Source organism: Phaenicophaeus curvirostris, chromosome 6 (assembly GCF_032191515.1).
Source record: "Phaenicophaeus curvirostris isolate KB17595 chromosome 6, BPBGC_Pcur_1.0, whole genome shotgun sequence".
Classification (NCBI taxonomy): Eukaryota; Metazoa; Chordata; class Aves; order Cuculiformes; family Cuculidae; genus Phaenicophaeus; species Phaenicophaeus curvirostris.
The window spans coordinates 44,987,136-45,014,432 of record NC_091397.1 but is presented as its reverse complement, the minus strand read 5'-3'; the positions used below and the strand labels follow the sequence as shown (position 1 = coordinate 45,014,432).

General features: G+C 39.2%; 1 protein-coding gene across 3 annotated transcripts in view; it reads right to left on the bottom strand.

The window, feature by feature from the left end:
- The window catches only part of TMEM108 (transmembrane protein 108), a 169,684-nt gene that overhangs the window by 75,681 nt on the left and 66,706 nt on the right, over nt 1–27,297 (bottom strand). For all 3 annotated transcript variants that reach the window (XM_069860036.1, XM_069860033.1, XM_069860035.1), the window contains exon 3: nt 8,953–9,034. In XM_069860036.1, the coding sequence (XP_069716137.1) occupies nt 8,953–8,992 (40 nt within the window). In that variant the 5' untranslated portion in view covers nt 8,993–9,034. The remainder of the gene's footprint in view (nt 1–8,952; nt 9,035–27,297) is intronic.

Genomic DNA, 27,297 nt, shown 5'->3' with positions numbered 1-27,297 from the left:
CATGCCAAGCTGCACAGGAGTGTGAACACTCGAGAGCAACCCTTGTGGACCAAATACATGTTGGAGTGTATAGAAAGGACAGAATGCTTCTCCTAGAGCATGAAACAGATCAGCTCATCAGCTGTAACATTTTAAATTGAGACTTAAATTAATTGCATAATTTCACTGGAACCTAAATTTATTAGCTAATATCTGCACAATGCTGTGACTTTATAAAGAACTGAGAAAGAAGCATTTGTCACCACGACTAGAATCCATAAATATGCACTCAATTCAGTGCCTCTCGGGTGTTTGGTTGGTTAGTTAGTTTTTTTCTTTATAACCCTGTCTTAGTAAGCACTGATTATTATTCATCAACTCTTAAGCAAAAGATTTATATTGTGCACAGTATTACACAGTTTTGAAACAAAGTCTGTATCCTTACATTAGAAGAAAAGGAATTGGACTTTTCAAAGTCTCTTGGTACTCATATCAAAGAGACATGCCTAGTGCAATTCTTAAAGATACCTGCAGAAGTTTCCTACTACGCCACCATGAAGAGAGCAGATTAACCTCCTTAAGTTATTGAGCGAAACTCGCTGAGCACTCAGTTGAGTTATTAAGCTTCTAATGACTTGGAAATCCTGCCCCCCAAATCCCGTCCTTGTCCCTGGATATGACAGGAGCCTGATCTTGAGTGAAAATACTAGCTCAAGAACCATGTCATCAGCAGCAGCACAGAAAAAACCCTCCATGCCAGGAAAGCTGGCAGGGTTATAGAGCATTTTTCCTTCAAAACCTAGAGTGGTTCCTTCTGGGCAGTCATGGTGCACATCAGACACACAAGCCAGCATGGGGACCCAACCCTTCCATCCTCAGGAAACATGGCCTTGGGATTCCCTTGCCTTCTCTAGCTGAAGGGATGTGACATGCTATAAACTTTCTCTCCTCACTTCCAGAACCTTTTCTGAATGTAGTAGAGGAGTGTTTTTTTGTTACTATAGCAGGTAAAGTATTTTTTCTGCCAAGGTGACTCTTCAAACATCTTTTGTGGAACATATAACAAACATCTTCCTTTATCAAGAATAACGTGGAGGAAAAAAATCATGTGAAATGGGGCTATAGCCTTTTTCCAGACCTTGGGAGCACATCCTGCCCTTGAAGTTTATGGCACTAGAGGATATCTGGAGTTTAAAGTGATAATGAACTACAAAACAATACATTCATACCAATTATGTATAGGCCTTGATTTGTCAAGGAAGTTTTGTAGATGCGTATCTTTAAAATAAAAAAACAGCCAGATGCATTGTTTCAAGAAGCAATGGCTTTATTCCAAAGGCTAACTTAGATGATGTTTCACAGCAAATTTTTTTGCAGGTAGAGTTTTGAAGCCTTTCACTGGGTGGAATGTGCTTAAATTTGGCATACACTCAAGTTCTTTGGAAATCTGTTGTAGAACTGGATCTATGTATTTGCTATGTAGAGATGAGAGAGGGATAATACCATCACATAACACCAAGTTCAATGATATTTGGGTTTATATGTATTTCTTCCAAATTGTTTCCACAGCCTGCAATGAGCTTGTTTTTTTAAAGTATTTCTTCTAAATTATTTACGTAGCCTGCAGTGAGCTACAATGGATACATACATGAGTGATCAAAACTGGCATAACCTTCACAGTTACGTTTCCCTTGTTCAAAAATAATGGTATGTAGAGTGCCAATGTGTGGGTGGAGGGAGATGACTTCAAAGGCTTTGTGAAAAGTCAAAGAAATTTTCAACATATAGAATTTCCAACACCTAAATAACAGTGGCACCAATATTCCTGTATTACTGATACTAATGGTACAAATCCATGTGCATGGGAGTTTGCACATGGGGGAATATGAGGTAACAGTGTATATTAAGTACCTAAAAGCCATTTTTCTGTCTTTGACACAGGAACACTATCACAGGCATAGGATAATTCATGGACATGAGACACCAGCATGTGTGCTGACATAAAAATTTTCTTATGTCACATTACAGGAATGGAGTCCAACAGAGATTCAAGCCTATGGCTAACGGCTGCTGTAGGAGTAGTCTGCCTGGTGCTAAGAGCTCTATTTACATATTTAACTGCCTTTGCTGGATTAAGGCTTGAATGCAATACTGTCAAAAACATACCAATGTCTCTCAGGCACAACCAGCAAGAAAATAATGCTTAGGGGAAGGAAATAAATGTTTGACAGAATATTTTTGGTTTATACTGCAACATATCAAAGCAAGCTGGGAACATGAAGGCTGTGAATAAAATCTCAATCCTACTAAAGTCAATAGGAGTTTTGTCATTGAACTCAAGAGGACAAATATTTCATGGTCGTTAGGCTCCTGTCTGCATATCAGAAACACTTCTTCCTCCACTTTACTTGATGCTGAATCTCAAAGACACACACATGAAATTGCACAAGCTCCTAAGTCTTTGTTCCTCAAGTTTCATTTCTATTAGAGAAGGATGAATAGACTTTTGAATGGGAAAATAGAGAAAAGTCAAATCTGTACTCCTGCCTATTCACCCTCCCTCTAAAAGCTCTCTCTCAAGGCTTGAGGCAAACAATACTGTATCTAAAATAGAAGATTAGACAGATGCAGTGGGGATTGCTTCAGGTCAAACCCACAAATAATTCACAACATAAGATGGAACTAATACTGTGGATTCATTTTTGACCTATCAAAATTAATGTTCTAACAAGACAAAATGGAATTTTAAAACCAAATCCTTGCAGCATTTTCCAACTTCAGTAAACATACATGTTTATATGTTGAATAGCTCTTGATGTTCTAGCATAACGGTCAGATATTGTTACCAGAATGTTCACAACTGGTGTGTGAACGCTTGATTAATGTAACCGCAGGAAGTTACCCATGCTCTCATTGATTTTTTTAAAATCTACAGGATTCCAGTGCAAATAGTACCAATATCAGCATAAAATTGAAGGTACTTGATGGCAAGAACATAAGACAACTAACAAATCATATGTGCAAAGGCACAAACTGCTTGCTCAACTATCAAAATATCAAATACAATAATGTAACTGCCTATTGGCTTTTTATCCCAATTTCAGTGTCAAGGGCTTAAACCATGACCTGAAGTTCTACAGCTCCAGGCCTCTTCTACATCTTTCTGTGTTTCAGCAAGTCTGCAAGAACAGTGGAGAAGTTTTCACAGTATGTTAGCTATTTGGAGGGGCTGCTAAGTCCTAAATTTATATCTGCTCTTGGCAGAACAAGACAGAATATGCCCTCCCCAACAGACATACCTCAAACTCTTTAATGAGTTTGTGCAATCTGTGAAACTCTACCGAACCGTAATGTCTTTAAGCGCAATAATGTTCATGGAACCATTAAATTTAAAATAAATATTGCAAACTGTTCATGGGAACAGTCTCGGTTTTAGAATCACAAGAGCCATCCAATTCACAGAGCTGTGTTTATCCAGGCAGCGAGCAGGAACACGCTCTCTTTTGTGTGTGTGCAGCTGAAATCCCACTAAAGGGCACATCAAGGACGCTGGAGTCTACATCTGATAAGAAAATGCATATTCAATTTAGTTTCTTTATAAGTTGCATCACTTTGCTTTTAAAGCTCACTTTAAAAAGGTCTGTTTTACAGGAAAGGATCACAAAATGGAGAGTTGTGTCTTCTTTCAAGAAGGCAAAGTTTTTGCTGAGAAACTGAAGCAACAACATTGAATTGAATTCTGGGAAAAAAACAAGTGTTGATGGACTGCTTGCTGTGAACTGCCTGATGGGCAGTCTGTTACCAAGCCACGTGACTCTCAAATACAAATGCTCTAGCCCAGTGAGTATCCCAAAAATCTTTGTATATGAAAGGCTGCATATCCAAAGGCTGTTTACCTTTCTAATTTTTAAGCAAACCAGATGGAATCTGTTGCTGGATAACAACTCCCTGCTGTTCTCTTTGCTCAGGCTAACACCTACCAGCCTGAGTGCACAACAAAAATGTTGTTTTCTTTTCTCTTTAAGAGTCATCGTGAATTACAGGAAGACACTCCCTGCTGACCTGTATCAAGTGATCTCCAGTACCTTTAAGTATAAGTCTGCTGTACATTTCTATTGCACAGATTAATTATACATGGCTTGTGCAAACTGAGAGCCTTCTACTGAAACAAGCAGGCTCATTTGCACTAAGGACACAGTACCTGGTGGTCACAAGATCAGAAGGTCTGATGGGAGCTTTTGAAATCATCTAGATGACCTCTGTCTCCCCGAGAGATGTTTTTTTTCCATTCGGTGCTTCAGTGGCAGACTAAAATCCTCCTGACTACAGCTTGTTGTAGTGCTTCAATGTCCTAACTTGCTAAAGCACAGTTTCTGCCTGATGTCTAATGCCAAGCTACGTGCTCTATAAATCCATTTTTTCATGTCTACTACTACAGGCAGAGAAGAGGTTATTCTCCTGCTTCTGGCAGTGAACTTCTTTGCACTGTTACCGTGACACCCCACTTGCTATAAACGAGCCACGTATAATTGTATAGGTGAGCCATCAGTGCATACCATCTTATTAATACCATACAATTATTCACAGACAGCACCTGGCAATGGAAATAGGAGTTGGCGGGTGTTGGCTCCTATTAGAAGCAATAGCCATTAGGAGACAATGCTGCTCAGCACCTTCCTAATGGCACTAAGAACTGGATCTTCTCTAAAGCAGGAATTGGACAAGCTCCCCTTGCTTACCAAGAATTTATGAAAAGAGGGATGAGCCCCTGGGCTGGCTTCAGATTTGAATGCAGCAATGGCTTGTGCTAACCCTTTCTACAGGGTCAACTTCACTGCAAAAGACAACCAAAAGGTAGTCAGGCTGCCAGTTAAAACCTAGGAAGGCAAGCTGCATCCACAGCAAGGGGATACAAGATTTGTCACAGCCTGCATTATAACGCACCAACACTCACTGCCATTTCTGCTCAGTTTGCTACAGAGAGCAGTGCAAGCCTGTACATAGGAGGCTTTTTCTATTCATATTACTGGGCATTGTGCCAGGCCTCAGAGTTAAGAGAGTGATGCTTGGGAACGCAGTAAATGACAACGACATGAAAAAACACTCGGACTGGCATTTATTTCCCTATGCTATGGTGACAGGTCCTCATACAGTCACTGGTGCTGTAAGTAAACAGAAAATAAAAGTCCTAACATTTTTCAGGAAAGTGAACATGTGAAGAAGAAGGTCTAGTATTCAGCACGTGTGCCAACCTCCACCAGTTACCTTTCTCCACATTTTTCTCTAGTTTATACGCAACTTGGAAGCCCTTAGTGCACACCGCATGCATGGTAAATTATAACGTGCATGTTTTATTACAGAAAATGCAGACATATTGTGGCTCATGCTGCAGGGCTTAAATCAACACATTAGGTCTTTAGAAAAAATGGAGATCGCACAGCCTCATGGGAAAGGCATTTGCATCTTCGTCATTACAAAGGCAACAAACTTCATCCATAAAGATGTGCCTAGAACAAATGGCAGCAAATTGTGGACACATGTTTTGCTTTAATTGGTCCTCATCAGCTCAATCTGGCTAGTGACTTCAAAGAGCTCTCACTAAGAAACCTCTTCCAAATTTTTTGTTTTAATCTTTTTATGTTTGGGGTTTTTTTAAATGTCTTAAGAGATTTCAGATTAAATAGAATCTTTGAAGATACAGTTTGAAAGCATTGCTTCTTTGCAGTTACATCACATATTTAATTACTTATTCATAAATTACAAATGACTAGAGGTAAAGTGGCATTGCCCAGAGCCCATGTCCTGGGCCAAACGTAGCACTGCAATTTTTACAAAGTCTACTTCTTGATGACAGGGATCAGATGCAAGCCAGCTACAACCATGACCAAAAGCGCAGCTGCTGCTAGTGCCATTTTCACATACTATTATTGCTCAGCATAAATGGATGGAATATACTCTTTCTGGAAAGCATAGTAGAAGAATATGGATGGCAATAGACTGATGGCAATAGACTCATCTAAAATTCACCAAAAAAGGATGTAAGCTACAGTTAAAATCTAACTGACATGGGCCTTGACTTCCAAAAATACAGCTAACGTCCCACTAGTCTGTAAATCAAACATTTATGTAAGTCTTCTAACCCCAAAGCCAAGCAGTCCTCATGATTCCGAGGGTCCTACTGTCTCAGAAACTGCACAGACACAGCCGAACAGAGCACAGCTGAACCAATGTGGAAATGAATATATGGAAGAGTGTAGGCCAGTGGAATAGCCGGGACTTAGCTTGTTAAAATGTGATAAGCCACACAGCAAAGCACCAGACTGGGGATGAAATTGCTTCTTACTATCTTTCTAAGCCACAGGCATGCTCAGACAAGCACAGATGGAGTTTTGTCTCTCCAGCTCATCACTGCTTCTACAAAAAACACCAACACTTTGTTTAAGCCATCCTAGGTTTTGACTCACAAGAGTAGATACATGTGGCACTTCCCTCTATTACCTTAAGCCTCAATTAATTGCTTGTAACACAGCAGACAAAACGAAAATGCTGCCATACCAGAGAGGCAGCACCATAGATCCACTTGTTGCAGCTGCAGGTAAGGAAGGCAAGCAGGCATAGGACATTGGTGTATCAGCCTAAAGTAGAACATCCTCTTCTGATACTTTTCTCTGACCGTTTGGGTTCTTTCTTCTCTGTATAGTAGCAGCAAATTTCCCTCCTTTGTGCAAATGAAACAAATGAAACCATGCTGCAGGCCCTTCTCCCAGCATAAAGTACAGTTACAAGAAACACATTAAAGTAATTTCTTCTTCCATGGTTGCAGAATGCACGCTCTGTAGACTGTTCATTTTATTGTGGTGCAACTGGGAGAAAAGCGAGCTTAAGTAACACATCTACAGTGCATCTAAAAGAAAACTGATTTAATAGGAATTAAATAAGTTGGTGGATCTTGTTGTAGGCTTCTTACAAACCAGCCAACCCGGCCAGTGAAAAAGCTCTTTCCTGAAGGCTACAATATCTCTTATATAGCTACAACTGTTGCATTTGTTAATGATAAGTACATTTAGTACACATTTTTTGCTTCACTCTGAGAAATGAAGCAGTTTGTTCGTCTATCAGTACAAACAGTATGTTCAGAAGTCATCTTTTCAAATTACATCATGGAGTTCACAATATCATTGCCTATACATGTGTCTCTGTGTGTATAGTTTTCTCAGTCTTTCCTTCTTAATTTTCAGTATTCCTCTATTTGCTGCCTAGATATATTACACTGAAAAGTACAGTTTAAAGCAGCAGGGAAAGCAGCAGAGAATGCTGCCAAGAAGGGAAGCATGATACTAAAAAAAACCAAACCTACAGAATGACCTAACAATGTGATAGGTCAGATGTAGAGTATACCTTCCTTTTTCTCCCTGCCATGTTGGTAGAAATATATTTATACAGCTTAGTTTCATATTTTCATTATAAGGAACCTAATGCTGCTCCAATAATTGAGAAAATTTTAGAATTAAGTTACTATACAACACACAGAAACATGTCAAAATGTGACAAAGTATTCTGGGTCCTCAGCTACTGTAAAACTCTCACAGACCCCAATGCTATCAGTGGTTTTCTGGTTACAGCTCTCCCTGAGGAACGCTTCCCCTATCCCACTCCAGTGGGGCACCCAAACTCTAGGAGCCAAAGGTGTGCTGCGGGGCAGGTTGTCTAGGCACATCTGGTCTAGGCTTGTGCTCATGGGAGCAAAATTGTCTAGGGTGCACCTCCAGAGTCTCCCCTCAGATGTCAGGAATACACAGCTTAGTTTCTCATGTCATAGGAGAAGCTGAAAATAAGAATAGGAACATTTACCAATCTAGCAAAGCTAAAGAAAACTTTAACTCTATACTCTGATGGCATGAGTAAAGCAAAGATACAGTATTAACCAGATTTCTGTAGCGGTCCGTAAAATATCTGTTAGACTTAATTTTCACACATGCAAATAAAATTAAATAGTGCTTCCATTGCTCATTCCATGCATACTAAGTATGATTTTCTGCTTTCTGCCTTGCTTGAACCAGAATAAGAGAAATCCATATAAAAATGTTTACAAAAATATGTATCTTGAACACAGAAATTATGCTGAATTGAAGAGATAACGTTAAAAAAACTTTTTTAGATTCCTACTGCAAATTAGCAATTTCCTTTGTAAAACATACAACAGCAAATGATTACACTTATATTTTATCTGTTCTTATTTTACTTTCTAAAATCTGTTCTTATTTTAAATTCTTATTTCTAAAATTTTGAAGAGAAGTTGTTGCTTGTGACATTGACACTGAAAACTGTCAGCTTACAGAAATGCCTGGAAACTGTCAATACTGTTTCACACCTAAACCCTTGCCTTATTCCTGTCAACTGGGGAGGCACAGCCCATCTATACAGTCTAAATTTCATCTGAGTCTTTTTGCTGGACTTTCATATTGGAGGACTCTTCTAAAAGCTAAAACTTATAAAAAAGAAACTCATCATCTCAGGAAGTGACACAGAATTTAGGGCTGTGCCCTGACTCATAGATCCTTTACTGAGACACCACCACCATATGTGCCAAATGGGAAATATCGCTTGTGCCACTAAGTACTAGATAAAAACCACAATTGCATTATGTTTTGCAATCACCATTGCATTATTTCTTTCAACCACCACCCTCTTCCGCATCTCATTCTTCTGAGGGTGTTCACAGTTGCAAGGCACAACAAACACTCTTCTACAAGACTCTGCAGCATCAGCTGATACTTCAACTTGTTTTTTAATATATCACCAAATACTTCAGTTAACAAGATAATTGAACTTCCATATATTTCCTTTCAGGTACCTAAAGCAAAGGACATGGAGAAGTACCTGCCTGAATTATGCCCTGCATAAATATTACTATCTTACGTAAGGATTAGTACCTTTCTTAAAGAAAAAAAACCCCAAAACATGTTAACTTACTAAACAGTTGGCAATAGAGGACCTGTGAGCTTCTCTTCATGGTATCATGTGGTCCTGCTGGTCTGCCAGTTTATTCATGATTCTGTCAAAGAAATCAAGAAAAGAAGAAAATTATTTAACACAAAATATATGTTCAATTATTATGCCTGCTGATTACAAAAGCAAAATGAAGCTTCACAGAAAAATCATACTGATTAGCAACAGGAAATCACAGAGTGGTAGGGATTGGGAGGGACCTCTGGAGATCAACTATTCCAATACTCCTGCTACAGCAGTTTCACCTACAGCAGGTTACACAGGAAAGTTTCCAGGCAGGTTCTGAATATCTCCAGAGGAGGAGACTCCACAACCTTTCTGGGCAATCCGTTCTAGCACTCTGTCACTCTCAAAGTGAATAAGTTTTTCCTCATGTTCAGATGGAACTTCCTGTGCTCCAGGTTTTGCTCACTGCCCCTTGTCCTGTCTCTGGCCATCACTAAAGATAGCCTGGCACCCTCCTGACACTCACTATTTAGATATTTATAAGCATTGATAAGGTCCCCTCTCAGCCTGCTCTTCTACAGGCTAAACAAACCCAGGTCTCTCAGTTTCTCCTCAGGAGAGAGATGTTCCAGTCCTCTGATCATTTTTGTGGCCCTCTGCTGGATTCTCCTCAGTAGTTCCTTGTCTTTCTCAAGCTGGGTAATCCAGAACCAGACACAGTACTCCAGATGGGGCCTCGCTAGGGCAGAGTAGAGAGGGAGAAGAATCTCCCTTGACCTGTTGGCCACAGTTTTAATGGACCCAGTGATACCATTGGTCTCCTTGGCCACAAGGGCACATTGCTGGCTCCTGGTTAGCTCGTTGTCCACCAGGACTCCCAGGTCCTTCTCCGCAGGGCTCCTTTTCCAGCAGGTCAGCCCCTAACCTGTACTGGTGCAGGGGGTCATTCTTCCCTAGGTGCAGGACCTTGCTCTTGCCTTTGTTGAATTTCATTAGGTTCTCTGCCCAACTCTTCAGCCTGTCTGGGTCTTGCTGAATGGCAGCACAGCCTTCTGGTGTATCAGTCACTCCTTTACTTTCAAGTCGTGCCTACTACTTGATAAAATCAATTCACAAGACTCATTGAAGTTTGGAAAAAGGATCCTCACTGGAGGAGAAAAAGTGAGATGTGGACACCTCCAGGCAGCTGTGTTGGGCTGGAGTCTCTTCCCTGAGTTTCACCTTTTTGCATTCCCCAGAACTTATAAGGAGGAGAAAGTCCATTCTTGTTTCCCAATCAATATTTCAGGGGTGTCGAAGAATGGAGATTTCAAAATGTGCTAAAATGATAGCACAGAGGGCAGCTTTGTCCTGGCAATTTCTAGCTTCATGTTAGCCAGCTGTTGTGGCTCATATCACCTCCTGACTTACCCCACTACCTGGGCTGCAGCTAGAGCTGTAGCAGCTGGACAACCTTCACTACAGCCTTGAAAACTTTCTGTTTCTCCAAAACTGGTCTGTCTTGGGATAGGAGGAATCTCACATTTCTTGTAATTACTCTCTGAAAATGTGTTGTGGCAAAAATGTCTGACCACCACCCATCTCCATGCCTTTGTCAACTTGGGTAGTGACTAATAACATCTTAGGCATCCTCAGGTGGTATTTTCAAATACACATATTTTTCACCTCAGTTTTAAACATATTATGAAAAAATAAATCCAAATCTTGCTGATTATATTATTGACATTGTGAGGAAAATAAGTTCTTAAATCAGAAGTGAAAAGTAAATGCAGTCCAAAACACTGTTGTGAGTAATGTCTCACTAAGTAGTCAAAGACAACAAAGCATTTAAGCTCTTCATTCCATAAAAAAGTATTTGCTAAGGATTCATAACCAACTTTGAAAGATAAGACACTGAGATCATCCTCCTAAAATGCCTGCTGTCAATAAAATAGCATGTAGTATCCTCTAGTTTTCATTTCAACATAATTGCATCTTACAAACTCCTGGGGACATTTCTGAGTCATTTTAACATGACCCCATATAAATCTTTCAGAGCTTATTTAAAATGCAGTCTTGAAGACATAAGATAAACAAATAAAACCAATGAATAACACCTTTGAACCGAATAAATGCAGGAGTTTGTGAAAACAGAGCAATGTTTGATTTCTGTGTGGAAGCCTCAAAAGGATCATGACTTTTCTTGCCTGTGTTCTGTAATAAAGGATGCCTGGGTTTTGTTAAGCTATTAGATAAGTAAATTTATGTACAAAACCAATGTGGCTCTGGATTATTCCATGCTTGCTTTTCCATTTAAAACTGGACCTTAAAAACACCTGAGTAACTTTCAGAAATGTCGGTATTTGCAAGGTGCGTTCTCATTAAATGAAAGCAATTATCTGTGAATTAATTTACTGTTTTTAATAAAAATCAGAATTAGACTCATGCTGTTGTTTGATCATGAAAACTTAGTATCATAGAATCATAAGTTTGAAAAAGACCTCTGAGATCATCAACTTGTTGAGCGACTCCTGTTCGCCCCTTTCTTCTTTAGGTTTATCAAACACAAAGACAGATAGTGAAAAACCTCAGTTTTTATGCATAAATAGACATCATATAGTCTACTACAGCACTTTTCAAAGAGGATTATACAAAAAAAATCTATGTTTAGCATCCATTAAGACATTAACAAAAATATATGCAGGAAAGGGCAAGGACCAGATAAGCCACTGACAATGTAGATTCCATATCCCCAAGGACTCTGCTTGTGAGTTGGTATTAAAACAGGATTTACAGGCTCTGACCCATCTGAAGTCATAAAAATGCAATAGAAAAAAAGGAGAATCTGAAATTGCAAACTTAAATCCACATTATTTACTTTGCATAATTTGAATTGTGCTTGGCAACTGTGATATGATACAGTTATTGGCTGTCAACAAAAATTATTTCATATTTCTCTTCCCTCTCCATTTTAGCGCTATCCATTATGTAATGTGGTATTTACTTAAAAATTCGGGTATTATAGTTAAAATAAATGGTATGCTTTTGTGCACATGTTAATTTAGACAGGACTCCTCGGGTAAATTACCCTGTGCTAAGAAATAGGAACAAGCATGCATATGAGGAAAGAAACTAAGATTAGCACTGGAAAGCATCCACAAATTTCTTCTGTTGCTCTTAGAAGATTTATCTTTTTGACTATCTAGCCATAAAATTATACATAGAAAACTCGGTGAAATTGCATAAACTAAATGTTGCCATGAACTCACAAACTCTCAATTTCTTCAAAGTTCTTGGTGTTGACATAGGGTTAATAGAACAGAACAGAATGCAATAGAATAGAATATTTCAGCCAGAAGGGACCTACAATGATCATCTAATCCAACTGATTTAAACATGGGTGTAAAATACTGCAATGAAACTTTCAATAATTTTTAATACCTTATTTCTTGTGTACAAGAAATGTGTGCAAACCAAGGATTTATTTTACAGGTATTGTAAGGCAAGAGACATTAAATGAGATTTATCTGTACCTTTGGAAGCCAAATTACACCGATGATGGTTTTCCAAGGACAGAGACTGCTTGCAATAACTATCAACACTGCACAAAGTTCAGGTAGATGAACCACCCCATTCAGCACCTGAATCAAGACCTGATATACAAGAACTGAGGAACCACAGCTGCACCTATGCAGGCGAAAGCTCCAGTGAGCCCATTACCCTGTCTTTAGCATTAGCAGTTCACAAGACCATATGAAAACAATATGTGAAACAATAGGATTGCAAAGTAATCCTTACAACCCGACATAGCTTGCTCTATTTCCAGCAACCCTGAGCTGAATAAGGTATCTGAGCTGCTACGTTTTTTCATTTGACAATAATTATTCCTTACTTATCTCCTCCATGTCATACACTAATTTAGACTTTCATTAGATCATGTGAACTCTTTTTCAAGCTGAGGAAGTCTCATCTTTTTGTTTCTTTTAAATAGAAGATGCTACCCTATGTCTGATAATCACCATGCTTTAAGCTGTACATATCCCTTCCAGTTCGAACCTGAGGAGTAGGGAACAAAATTACATGCAGCCATCAAAACTTGAGCGTGTACTGGATTTTTGCATGGGACAGTGATGTTTCCTGTTTCTTCCCTACTCCATTCCCAATTCTGCCTATGATTCTCTTGTTCTTTGTGACTGCTGCTGAGCTTTAATCCACTGTTTTACAGAGCTGCCTGCTACAAATCTCTGAGTGGCAATCTGGAGTCCATCCTCTTGTATGTAGAGCTAGGACTGTTTCTTTGCCTGCATATATGACTTTGAAATTATCAACATCGAATTTTAGAAAGACCCATCTTTAAACTGGAGGAAATTTGAACCCAGAAAAGCTGTCACATGCCTGGCCTGAGAGACTTGTGTTTGAAAATATTGGCTAAGCATTTGGTACCTGAAATGGACTTAAGATATTTTGCCCTTTTTAGTGCACAATATTTCACATACAGTTTATCTTACACAGGATGATGAATAGATGTGTGAAATACCTATAGACAGCTAGAAATATTGTCTTTCACAGTAAGTGAACCCCTCGACAATGCAGCTAAATTAAAGAGGACAATGAAGACATAATGATGAATAGAAGACAAAAGAGTCCAAAAGAGCTGACAGCTCCCAGTCATTCATTGTCTGATGTGAAAAAAGTACCAAAGGTGGCTTAAAGAAGAAATGGAGAAGAACAGAAGATGAGCATTGAGGCCAACAGGCAATGTTTTCTTTGCAAGTCTGTCAAACAGAAACAGGAGACTGAAATACAGAAGAAAAAAATGTAATGGAAAGAGGAGATGGACAAAAGACATACCAATTCCATCCCATGAAGCATCTGAACTTTATTATGTTTTTTTCTGATTATCTTCTGTCCTCTATGGAACATTCTGGGAAGAATAAAAAGCTACATCATCAACAGTTTTCAACTAAGTTATTCCTGGCCCTGCAGAAAATGAAAGAGGAAAAGATGGCTCACTCAGAAGTTCATCCATCTCCAAACATTGTGGAATCCCCAATCAAAGAAACACAGCCTTGATCCTTTTAGTATCATACTGTCTTGTGAGTTCAATGAATGCCTTACAAGATAGCAACAGCAGAGGCTCTTCACTCACAACTCAAAGGACTGACTCCCCTAGGAGTTACTCACCCAGTATAAATTCCAATACCGAGATCTTCACCCACTGCCTCTCATAGCTTAGTCACTTAAAGGGTATTCAAATCTGTATCATAAAAGGAAACAGGTGTACTCTTCTTGACTACATAGGGCTCAAATGCAACTTTGTGTTTTCAAGTTTGGTGGGGTTTTTTCCTAATTCAGTGATGCACATCCACAATTCAACTGTTATTTTGCAAAACCAATACCTGAAAAAGCTTCAGGGCATGCTAATAAACGGATGATTAACGTGCAGCCATAAGATTCCTCTGAGCAAAAATTCTGCGTTCTTGTTCAACATGTACATTGCCTGCTGTGATTTGTTTCTCACTGCATGGAACATGCAAACCATTGTTACCATCTATGTTCATAAGATCCTGAGTGCAGCATCTTTCATATTTGTGCCTCCTTCATACTAAGAACTTCTAGCACACTTTAGAATGGATTCCTCTTTGCAGAACTAAGAAAAAGCAATTCACATCTACTTCCACAATTATCCCCGAACTGTACACCCTTCACTTTCCTAATGTCTCCAGAGACTAGGGTCTGCTCTCAGGATATCTAGCTGAGCAAAACCAGTCTTGCTGGCATTGTGTAGACCTGCCATGTTGCATTAGGAATAGTCAGGTAGAAGCTGAACTAGAGATACTAGCAAGCTTTTCTGCATATACAAGACTTACATCCTACATAAAAAAGACTTTAAAGCAGAGCATCTCATACAGTCCAGGAAAAATAGAAACCCAACAACCAAAGCCTCTTTTCTCTTTGCATTCAGGTGCAGAGCATTTACAGTCCCTGCTGCGCCTGAGTCTGCCTGTGGATATTCTTGTATCGGTGTTTGAATGAATTCCCATTACCACAGGGATAAACACAAATCAAGAAACCCATGCAAAATAGTGTTAATACACAGGGAAATCTCACAATAATTTCTCCCTCTTCCTCGGCTTCCCTACTTCATCATTAACTTTTGAAATCCCACTCCTCTCATCTCTGCTAACATAATAGTTCAAATAGCTGTGTCCTCACAGGCCTCCTCCCAGCTGTGACAGTGTCTCTATGAACAGCCCTAGGCTAGATGATCACTTAAAGGCTAGTGACATCAGCATGGTAAGTGGAGGACATTGTCACGTAACTCATATTTCATCAGTTTCTTTTATTCATATGTTGAACCTATGGCATGTTGATGAAAGAGCGATGGAGGAAAGACCTACACTCTTGAGGTTCAATGTCATAAAAACAGATCAGCTGGAAGAACGTTGTGTCCAGGTGACCATGGCCAGGGGAAGAACTTAGTCTGAAAAGGCCAGGTAACACTGTTGTTGCCTTTGGCTGTCAAATGCCTTGATGTCTCTGGTAAGCTTCTGAACAATCACTGAAACAGCCAAGGGCAAGGGTTGAAAAGGTATGGAAAACTGAGAGAAAAAATACTAGCGTGTAAATGAAAGGTCATTTAATATGAGACTTCCCTACTTCGATGTGTGCCTGCCTTCTAGCAAGCTTGAGCCCCATGACCTTTTTGGAATAGCTGTGACAGACAGGGTTACTGTCTTGGCTGATTATAACTGATAAGTCATAGAGATGGAGACAAGAATAACTATAAAACACTACACTATTCAATGTCCTTCACATTCCATTGATAGTGCAAAGGACTATTTCTTGATTTTTCTTCTTAATTATCTACCATTAGCAAATAATTTTGAAGTAAATCCAGTGGGAGAAAAGTCTAACCATCAATTGTTCTGGTTGCTTCTTATTCCCATGAGTCACAGACATGACTCTCTGTCTGTCTGTCTGTCCGTCCACTTGTAGAATAAGACGCAGCCTTTCGGTTTTATCATTCATCTCTGTGGAGCTCTGAGAAGCTAACATCTTTATAAGGATCAAACTGACTTCACAGCTACAGGGATTATTAGAATTTGGTCATTAATATGCATTAGGGATGGAGAGAAGTCTTGTGTGCATTTTAAAACTTGTACATGGTTGAATTTGGATCCAGCAGCATTTATGTAATAGAATTTCCTTTGCTCATTTTTTTTTTCCTGCACCACTAATTAAGCTACACTGCTTACTAGTTCAATATTATACTATTGAGGTTATACCACACATAAAAATACTTTTCCACTTTTCCCAATTAGTTCCAAATTAATTAACCATCTGGTTACTATTATCAAGTTATTATACATCAAAGTTGAAAGACAGTCCCACAGGGAAATGTCTATTTTCTGCAACAACCTAACACTGGATTGCAACACTAGTCATCATAAGGCAGTACAGAATGTTATTAGAAACTCTTCTTTCACAAGAAATCTATTGCTACAGAAGGTCTTCTGGATGCCCACTTGTCTTTTGTGGTAATTTTTTTCTAGTCACACTATTAAGGTGCCATTTTCCTTCTGCCACTTGAATAACATAAAAATCTCTATTTTCTAACAGTAATAAAAGACATATAATGCATACATGAGCCATTCAAACCTGTTTCACGAAATATCACAAATAAAAAAATGTGTTCTGTAAATTTACTTCAACTGGAAAACTAATAATAATATGTTAAGGTCTAGCTACATAAATATTTCCATTGTTATTCTTTCTTTTCACTTCCTAATAGCCACCTGAAACTTATCTTTGATGCTGAAATTTTATAGCACAGCTTGAAATGTGCTATTTTTGCTAACTGAGGAAAAAGAATCCAACTTCTCTGAGTCTCGGGGTAAAGCATGTTTCACACTGCAACTTTTTTTAAAAAAAAAACAAAAAAAGAAGAAACAACTGGGTCAAGAAAGTTGTACAGAAATAGTCCCTAGAGAAAAGAACCCTTCAGTGTCCTCTTGAAGACTAAAAAAAAATTAAAAAATACAGATTTAGATTTAAGTCTAAGTGGTATAATTTTTGAAATTTTTCTCTATGGGTCTTACAGGACACAAATCAAAGAAAATCTTTTAATATCATAGTTCATGATAAAAATGTCATGTGCCACACTATGCCTAGGAAACATTCACTAGTGTGAATTGTTTACTCTTTCTGACAGCAAAACTTTAGAATAATTAATAGTTCTCCTACTAAAAGACTTACTTTCTTGGCATACCCTAGTTAAGATATCTCTACAATTCCTGGGAAACTAAGGAAAATATAGCTTGTTCTCCCTTGCTGATCACAGCAGGGAGCAGACATAGAAACAAGTTCTGTTTCCACATCTGTGTTTTCCCCAGAGGATCTCCCACAGCATTTCTCCTGCCACAGGGTGTCCAAAACATGGATGCTGACATTTGATTTACTCACCTCAACTCCCTCCGTAGATAGCAGGTAGACTGACTCATCTGAAACCTGATGCCTGCGACCTGTTAAAATGCCTTCATTGGAAGGAGAAGACCCATCCCTTATATAGGACTGTGTCTCTCTGTTGAATTTCAGGGCTGAAGGTCCACCATTGATCTCAGTTCGTAACACTGAAAATGAGGATGCCAACATGTGCAGAAAGGAATCCCACCCAGTACCTTCTCCAGCTGCAGCAATCTCAAGGTTTAGGGGGTCAACTTCTCCACAGCCTTGTTAAACTGTTCCCTTGTTCCCATTGTGCAGGATACACAATAAAAAGACTCAGTGTAAGGAACAAGCAAGCAAATAGCTCTGCCTGCACTGTAATAAACACTAGTGAATCAGAAACGGGTGCAGCTTTGTGAAGCATCTCAAATCATGCTTTTCACATTCAGCTTGATTAAATGTAAATATTTCAAGTAGCGAAAGAACAAAGAGTATAAAAGACAAGGTACTATTTTCCCCTCTTATAGTATGGTACTCTGTTCCTGAGGTTGATTGAGTGGGTCAAATTTTCAAGAATGGAAAGCACCTACTGTAAACAAAGTGGAGTATGCATGCTCATCATGCCTGAAATGTAGGCGAAAATACAAGTTTCATAAAGGTGCTTGAGTATTCAGAAATGCAAGCAAGTGCCTTGCCATCAAACATGCCTGTACTGTAGCACTGAAAACACTTACTCTGGCCCTAGGTGACTTTAAAGAAAATATGTAGTAGAGACTGAAACACCTCAATCTAACATTTTAACTGCAAGATAATCTTCCCTTTAGTAAACACCACAATTATCCAGCTAAACAAATAACGTTTAATAAACAACCAAAAATCAAGCTCAATATCGCGCATCACTATTACCTGATTTATAGTGAACTAAATATGAGAGCTAAGGAACTAAAGTACCTGTAATTGTTTTGACAAAAACCTCCCAAGCTAGGTTTAAGATTTGAAAATTTTAACAGTAAAGATAAGGGTAGTTGAGCGATATACAAGAAAAGGCCAAGACAGACTGATAGACTAATTAAGTTTTGGAATTCAACTGACCTGATATAAGACATGCACAGATGAGCCCAGCCCATGACCCATACATTCTGCTTTGTCTCTCAGGTCCCTGTCTAGTCCACATCTATAAAGCATAGGGGAAATAACAACATAGCGCTCTTCTAACTCCATCAGATGCTGAATCAAGTCCACAAAACCAGCCTTTTTGAAAACCGAAGATAGGTGAGGAGCAAGAGCTCTCAATCAGCGCCCCACCCATGTATTTTGGTTGTCGCCCATCCTAGTGTTTCAAATAAAATCACATAATTAAGGGGACCATAAACATGTCAGTGGCCAAAAAAACCAAAAAATAACCCCAATGTATTCATTATTGCAGTTGCAACTTTGAATTGCACACATCTTTGTTTATGCATGTATATAGCAGATGATTGCTATATTTTCTGCTCGACTTTCCTTATTTCCTTAATTATATTAGCATGCCTCTCCGAGTGACAAAAGGAAAAAAAGAAAAAAGGCAATATTAATAAACATATATTAGATTTCCCCTTTTTCTTTTCAATGAAAAGAAAATCATTATATTTCCTATCATTATATATGTTTAAGAATATCTCCGTGTCAGCCTTGGATGGAATGTTTTGAACCATTTCTAATCATAATGGGTAAGTATGGCATAAGGATGACAGGTTATAATATACACATAAAAGTAACTAAGACTGAAAGAAACATTTTGTTATAGTTTTAAAAAGCATGGTAGGAAAAGCACAACCACCTTTTGAATTCTTAACTATTCAGTCTCAACAGCGTGTGAATATACTTAATGGTAACCCATCCTGCTGGGTTTTTTTTTAACAAAGCATAAATTCCTAACAAAAACAACACAGTCTTTAACAATATTTTACTAAAACTATTAGTACGTTAAACAAACACGAAAGGCTGGGTTTGTTAAGACCTCCTTGCGTGGCTTGCCAGATCCTTTTGCCCCTATGACAGGGTGTTAGTTCTGGAGCAATTCCAACTAAATTGTATGCTACTTTCCTTTGTGTAGCTATTTTAGAGCACACATTCATCTTGGAATAGTATCTATCACTTCAAAGACTAAGTCTGTCTGAAGTAGCTTCTTGTATGAAATTGTAATAATTCATGCTTTAAGAGCAGAGACATCTTTGGCAGATTTGGATGGATGGATGGATGCATAAATGCACGTACACAATCATACGCCATGGAATGCAAGATGATGTCGTGACCTATGTCTCCCTGGTTAAACCTCCTTCGAACATAGCTGTTTTCTACCCCTCCTACAATCAGACATTCAATATGGTAAGAAGAGAAGGGAGATAAAGTGAGCTCTGAAATATGACTGCTTTGCTTTGGAGGGCTGATCAACTTATACTGGAAACTAGAATACACTCGCTTAGACCTGACATTTCATCTGAGAGTTTATTATGACTGTGTCTAGTTCAAGGGACACCATTTATTTATCCTCAACTTTCAGCCCTAGGGTTTTATGTCAAAGGGAAAAGTGGCCTCAAAAAGAATAAGGGACTACCAACCAGTGACCTAAGCCTAATTAGCAACCCCTTTTACGGAAGAATGTTTTCCACATCATATTGACACAGTGAGTGGGAATAAAATTAAAGTTTTACATGGCGTCAAACAGAAAAATAGCCCCATAGAAATGGAGAGAGGTAGCAGGAAATAAGCTTTTGGTAATTTCCAAATTATTAATTCTTGTCCATGGGAGGTTACTGTAGTGCAAACACTGCATTTCTTTTCAAAATATATGCAGTCCTGCTTGATTCAATAGGAAGAGCTCCCAAGAAAATTAAATGTCAGAGCAGTGCGGCTTATTGGTTTTACTCAATATAAATTCACTTTTTAAGCAAATCTGAATAATAATGCCCTGCTCTGTGTCAACCACCAGGCTTTGGAGAGGGGGACTGAAAACAAAAGAAGGAGAGATAGGAGCACATCCAGTGTTAACCCGGCACGGTCTGAGATTTAGCTCTACATGACAGGTCTGTAGCTTTAGAGACGATTTAGCACACTGATCACTGCATGTCTTATTTTCTTCTCTTTCACTTTTATGCAGACAGCAAGACTGCTATTGGCTAATCTCCCTCCCCCCCCCCATTCCTTCAGAAGGTTCACACACTAGGGTACATAAATGAGCAGGTAAGCCAGAAGGAAATGCATATGAAAGAATATGGGAAATCTTGAACAGCAACATCTGGAAACACGTCATGCTGTCAAGTAAGACTATGCTCAGATGCACAATTTATTCCAGCAGATTAGTGAAAACTCTCATTCACTGTCCACAAATGTGAAGTTCTTCCTCAGGCAAAAGCAATAGACCTTGACAGGAGCTTTGCTTCAGTAAAGACCCCAGCACCTGGCTCAGGATTTGTAAAGCAGTGCAAGTAAATGCCTCTGCTTTCAGAAGGCTGTTTTGGATTGGATTTTTTTCTGTCAGAGGTAAGAAACAGCATACGCAGGAAAAGAATAAAAATCCTGGAGACTGTACGTTTGATAGGTGGATTTAATAAATAAGCATCTGCCTGAATAATTTGCCTCAGCTAAAATGTGATGACGATAGTTTCAGGTGCATCAGATATTTCTTTCCTACATTGCAACTAAGAGGGGCTAAGCCATGTTCTGAGCTGCAAAGTGCAAACCCAGAGTAATTTCAGTGACTCTGTCATAGTATGATGCTATTTAATATGAAAATGATGGAAAAAGGGAAACAATGACCTTATCTAGAGCACTAAACAGCACAGGAGATCTAAGGGACACTGGATCATTACAGCAGGATTTTTGGACTAAAGTACAAACCTTAGCGAGATTCCCCTCTCATGCTGAAAGCTAATGGAGCCTAATTCCTATTTGTGCATCTGAAAACTGACCCTCTGTTTTCCTACTAAAGTTTTTCAGGAAAACAGAGACTGCCTTCTCCATTCCATGCTTGATTGTGCTATGGCTTTGCTTATGTAGGACGTAAAAAGTCGGGGGAAATGCGTTGTCTCTTCTGAGTGGAATTCACTTCTGAGCCAGGAGTTCAACCTCACAAGGACGGGAGATGCCCAACCACGGGTCTGTCACGTGACATGTTTTCCCCCTCATTCCCGTATCAGCTCATGCGACCGAGCAATTAGACAACTGTGGGATGCAATGAAGGATCCTTTTTAAAATAAAAACTGCAGCTTCTCTCTTGCTTCTGGAGCCCCTGCTCCTGTGTGCCAAGATTGCCATAGCAGAGTTACACAAGATGGGAATCAATAAGAAGCAGTGAGAGCCCTTTTGGTGCACAAGCTCCTGCAGAGCAGAAGTCTGCACTGGCCGTGATCTGTATACATTGTGACAGTCCAAATAATAAACTCACATACTTTGGGGTTTTCTTGTCTACTATCCAGCCTCAGTCAGTGTAAGAGCAGGGACTGACCACACACATTCAGGGAGTAGAGGTCACATTAAGAAGGAACCTGCTGTTTGCTGCATCTCTGCCTCACCACTGATGGCCCTGGAGAGAACAATGAGAATGAGGTAAGGGCTTGGAGAACCACCATGGTTATGCCTAGGGCAGCTGAATGCTGCCCCGGGCACCTGGATTCTTTCTCTGCATCAATGTTTAATGCCAAGGAAGCCACAAAAAACAAACTCTGCACAGGCGGTCATTAATTGCATCTTCCTTGTTTGCTTTGAGCAGAACATGAAACACCTGCACTCTGATCTGTGGAAGAGTGGAGCAATTCCAACTGTGATGGACTCAGTAAAAGCTGGCTCAAAACAAACAAACAAACAGTGCCCAAATGTTGTTTCTGGAAAACTGGGGCACAAACATCTTAAGTTTTGTATCTAAATTAAATGCCCCTTATTGACATTATGCTTCTGTGCCTCTTCTTCCTGGTGTATAATGTCATTTCACCTTATCAGTAGATTGTGAAGACAAATCTATTAATGTTTGTAAAGTACTCACGTGCTGCAATAATGAGAGCTGCAGAAGCACTCCCCAGGAAATTAATAACTCTGGCTTCAAAGCTGGATCTGAATGATGTAGAGTTATGGAAGGAAGGGGTGAACTACTAAGATAAAATAAAATATTGATTTATCTGACCAGTGTTGACTGAAATTTATCCTTATTTAAGAGAGATTTGCTTTGCATCCTTTAGCGGGCTTTTAAATGTAACTTACACAGTTTAAAGAAAAAGCAAAATTATGTAAGAGAAGACCCCAACACAGAAACTGTATCATGCAGCCTTACTGACAGCCACACAATTCTCCAGAGAAGCAAAGCCTTTTGGTACTCAACACAATCTGTAACACTTGAGCTTGCCTGACTACTAATCTGGTCTTTTCTGTCAGAGTCCCATCAATCTCTCTTTCTCCTGTGCACTGTCTCCATCCCTCCTTCCCAGTCCCACTCATTCCCCAGCCCTGCTCCTTCTCCATGTATCTCACGACTTTCTTTCTATGCACTTATCTCTTTGCCTTTCTCCTAGTTTACCTTACACAGGGACTACATCCCAGTCCTGTCCTTTCTTTCTTAATAGTTTAAATACTTGAGTGAACCATCTGGTCCACGATCACAACCTTCATATCCCTGGTATGATGCACATTCTTTACTGGCAAAATGCTAGGGCAGCTGAGCTGCAAAACTTAAATAAATGCATGCAGATAAGGATTATTCAGACCAAAACACAGCCTAATCTGGCAGATTTCTACTAAAATGCATAAACTTTGACTCCCACTGTAGAAATCCCTCTTAGCTTCTGTCCTGCATCCTTCTCTCTCCTTAACAAACTCCAAATTCTTGATCTATGATATGGAAGTCCCATAAAACAATAGAAGGTACTGTAACTTCATTAAACACCCCTGCATCTTTTCCCCTCCCCCCCCCCCCCAGTGACTGAACTGTTCCTACTGAAATGAAAAAATTACAGACTTGTATTGGAGTAGAAATTTTCTTGGTTGGAAAATTTCACTTTGAATGGTAACAAAATGGTTTTATTGAGCAAGTCTTCAGGCAACCTTTACCAGACCCAAAGTCAACAGAGTCCTCTGTACTGCTCTGCACTCTGACCTACCCAATCACAACAGGAACTTGAATTTTTTCAAGGAAGCAATCAAACTACCGAGAAGGGTAAGTCCTATAGATAAATGTGTCTGACTCTTCATATACTTCCCTTCAAATTATGCAAGCAAAACTTCTGGGTTTTGCTGGACCATATAACTCAAAGGTGTATTATGATTTACAGAATATATCATTGCAGAGTTCTTAAATTTCATTCATATTGAAAGATGCAAATGCAAATCTCTAACTGAAAAATATTTAAAGAAATTAACTAAAATGGACTTAATAACATATAGACTACTTCTGCAACAAATGCACTAATTGTATGCAAACTGAATTAAGTCGTTTATCAGCATGTAATTGGCGGGAATATTAATACATTATTTTAATCTGAAAAAAACATAAGTTAGAAGCTTTGAAACAGAAAGCTCCATAATGGCAGTTTTAACATTAAGACGTGATTGTAAAAATGAATGTATATAATGAAGTCAGAAAAAGAGAAATATAAGAGTCTGATCCTTTCCTTGTTTCCTGTACATCTGCATTGGAGTTTGCCTATTGTTATTCAACTAGCTAATCATCATCTTTTGTGTGGTACAATTGTGTTTTTACTCAGAGAGGCTAATCTGTGAAGACATCTGTTATCTGGTAGATAATAGGCCATTTCAAGTCTCAAAGCCCTGCAAGGCATTTCTGAAGGAGGAGAAGTAGATACATCTGTTCCCACCAGGTAGGACTACAACTAAGCATGCTGTAACAGGGCAGAACAACACTCTTTCACTTGCTGTTCACCAAATTGCTAAATGAACAAGAAACAAGACAAACAAAGAGAAATCCCAGTGTTGTTTGTTAGGGTTGGGAGGGAGACTAACTTTATATAAATCAATTACTGTTTTCTTGGGAAAACAGAACATCTGGAGGTGGTTGAGTCACCTTCCCTGGAGGTGTTTAAGGCACGGGTGGACGAGGTGCTGAGGGATATGGTTTAGTGTTTGGTAGGAACGGTTGGACTCGGTGATCTGGTGGGTCTCTTCCAACCTGGTTATTCTGTGATTCTGTGATTCTGTGATCTCACACCAAAGAACAATGAGATTTGTCATAGTGATCACAACCCACTAGACCTATAAACTAGGCATAATCCAAAAAGCAGTCGTCCACTGAATCTGATGTTCTGCTGTTGGTGAAGGTTAATAGTCGACATTCTGACAGCAATGCAAATGCTTGATTATTCTTTTGGAAATAAAATTTTGTGTTGTTGCTCCCTAATAATTTATCCATGTGAACCAGTTCTCTCTGTATTCCACTGAAAACATACCTCTGTGTTATCCATGAATCGATTGCAGCTCTGAGTAATCTCAATAATCTCAAAAATCATCAGGATTTTGGGAAGAAACGGGACATGTCTTCAACTTCAGGCTGCCTAAGTAACCTAGGCACTCGGTAGCTGCATTCTGAAAACTTCCACCTCCATCACTCTGCCCATCTTTCCCATTGTGCCGTGAATGCAGATAAGACCTACACATTCAGATTTATCGTACACAGGGTTTGTGATGCTTTTACTGACAACTGACTGCTCCTAGAGTAGGCTGACCATGCAAATAGCACTATATATGTCAGCAGGAGGACAACATGCGTGTGTGTACATACTATGTAAGGTTCTCTGTATTTAGACTTTGAAATGGCACTAGCTACAAACTGCAAATTCAAGGAGTTTGTGTAATTTTTTACTCCATTTTCACCTACTCCTGCAGTTTGGAGAGTCATTGCCTAAATAGGAGTTAAAGATTTTTGGCTTGGTTTTTTACTGCCTCAGCTCATAGGCCTAGAATACTGCAGAGGTAGCAGAGCTGATGCAGTGTCGCTCCATTCTCTAATTAGCCAACTGCAGAAATGCAAAACTGAAGAGTGGCATATGATGTTGACACATTCTGCTGGTGCGTCCAACTGAAAGAGTTGTTCAATGAGACCAGTTAGACATGTTTCTGACGTCAATCTTTTCTTTTTTGATGTTTCAGATATTTGCCCACTCTCCTTAGGTAAGAAAACAACCTTTCAACTCTTTTCTCAGAAAAATAAGGCTCATCCTACAGTTTGGGCATTAGTTATCCACAACCTAGCTAAGTACTTTAATCATCTCTCTGCTGAACTCTCTAAAATAAGACTTCCCTCACTGCCATGCTAGAGCTATTTTTCCATGTTGTATAAATAATTAAGACATAAAAGCAGCAAAGGCTTGAACCTGAGTCTCTTGTGTGTAATGCGAGTGCCCTGTCCACTAAGTGACAGTTTCTCTTACTGTCTCTGGTTATCAACACTGAACTATTTATTTGAGGCAGGACAGCTGTATCTGGACAAATTGAGAAACCAGACTGATTCTGTAGCCTGCTGGCTTATAATTTAGGTGAAAAGAATAAACTGACATACATAGCTTTAAAACTCAGGTAGTTACTTCCTTGCTGTATTTCTTGACTGAGACACCTATGTACAACCATCAACGGCCTGAGATCTCGGAACAACATTAAACCAAGTGATTCCCTGTTAAAAAATGTATGCATATTTTGTCAGAGATATTAAGCACAGGCCCATGGATGCAAAGTAGCTAACTTGGCTAACTGAAGGTCCTCTGTGTTGACAATAGTTTGGCTATAGCAAGAATCAAGAAAGGCTACAGCTGCTATAGAAGACTGGCAGGTACCTCTAAAGTCTCCACACATGATGGGATGATTCCAGTCAATGCCACAGTACGCTCTCGCCTCGCACATATGCCATTAAAGTATCCTAAATGTACAAGCAGTCGTGGTTCCACTATGTGCATGGCAGGGTTTCAAACAGCTAAAAGGTTTGTAAATGACAGAAACTGTTGGTCCTAGATACCACCTACATATAAAGAAGTCCCTCCCCAAGAGGCCAAGAGCTTACGATCCCAGGCAAAATGGATATTCTAAACATCTGTGTTACAGACCTTTGCAAGCATATTTTGCTGGACAGGCAAGTTGACTGAAAGCAAAAGCCACACAGTGCAGTGCTGTGCTCCAGGGAATAAATCCAACCTCTTGAGAGAGCTTATTGCATCAAGCATAGTTAAGACAGCTACAAAGCTTCCCATTCAAGGCCACGGGTTTGGGGAAGTCAGGAGTAAAGTAAACTCAGACAAGTCTACAAAATGCCATCAAAGGACAATTAAGAGGCAGGAACCCCTACTCCTGGTAAGAGTTTTCTGTGTAAAATACGAAATAATAGCTCTGTGCAGAAAACAGACAGATCCTGGAAGAAATGCATTATACGTTTATGGCATAAAAAGTTCTACAGATGAAAGGAAATACTGTAAATGAACTAATAATAAAAAAGATCAGTGGTAACAGTATACAATACACAGCACATCACATGTAAGGTTTCAAACAACCCTGCAAATGTGTTTTATAGAGTTTTGACCTCATCAGTGGATATTCCTCTCCACTAGTGCAGGACTTACGCACATTAATTCTTGCTTTGCAAGATTCCATGGTGTCTGGAGGAACTATTATCCAGATTAACAGCAGACTTGATGCAAGGCTCATCTCTCTTTTTTTTAGCCATGTAAAAATTAGAAATCTCATGTATTATTTGCATAAGCTCCTTTTTAATCAATGCAAAAAACAGATAGGGTGTCCTGGGTGATAACTGATCTTGTCTTAAAGCTGGGATGAAGCTCTATCTTAAAATAGGATGGCTCACTACCCGCAGGTGGCCATCTTCCCTCATTGATGACATGGAAAACACTATTCAAGTGAACAGGCCTTTTTTAGAGAACAAAGACTTAGTGAAATAGATTTCTGCCTACC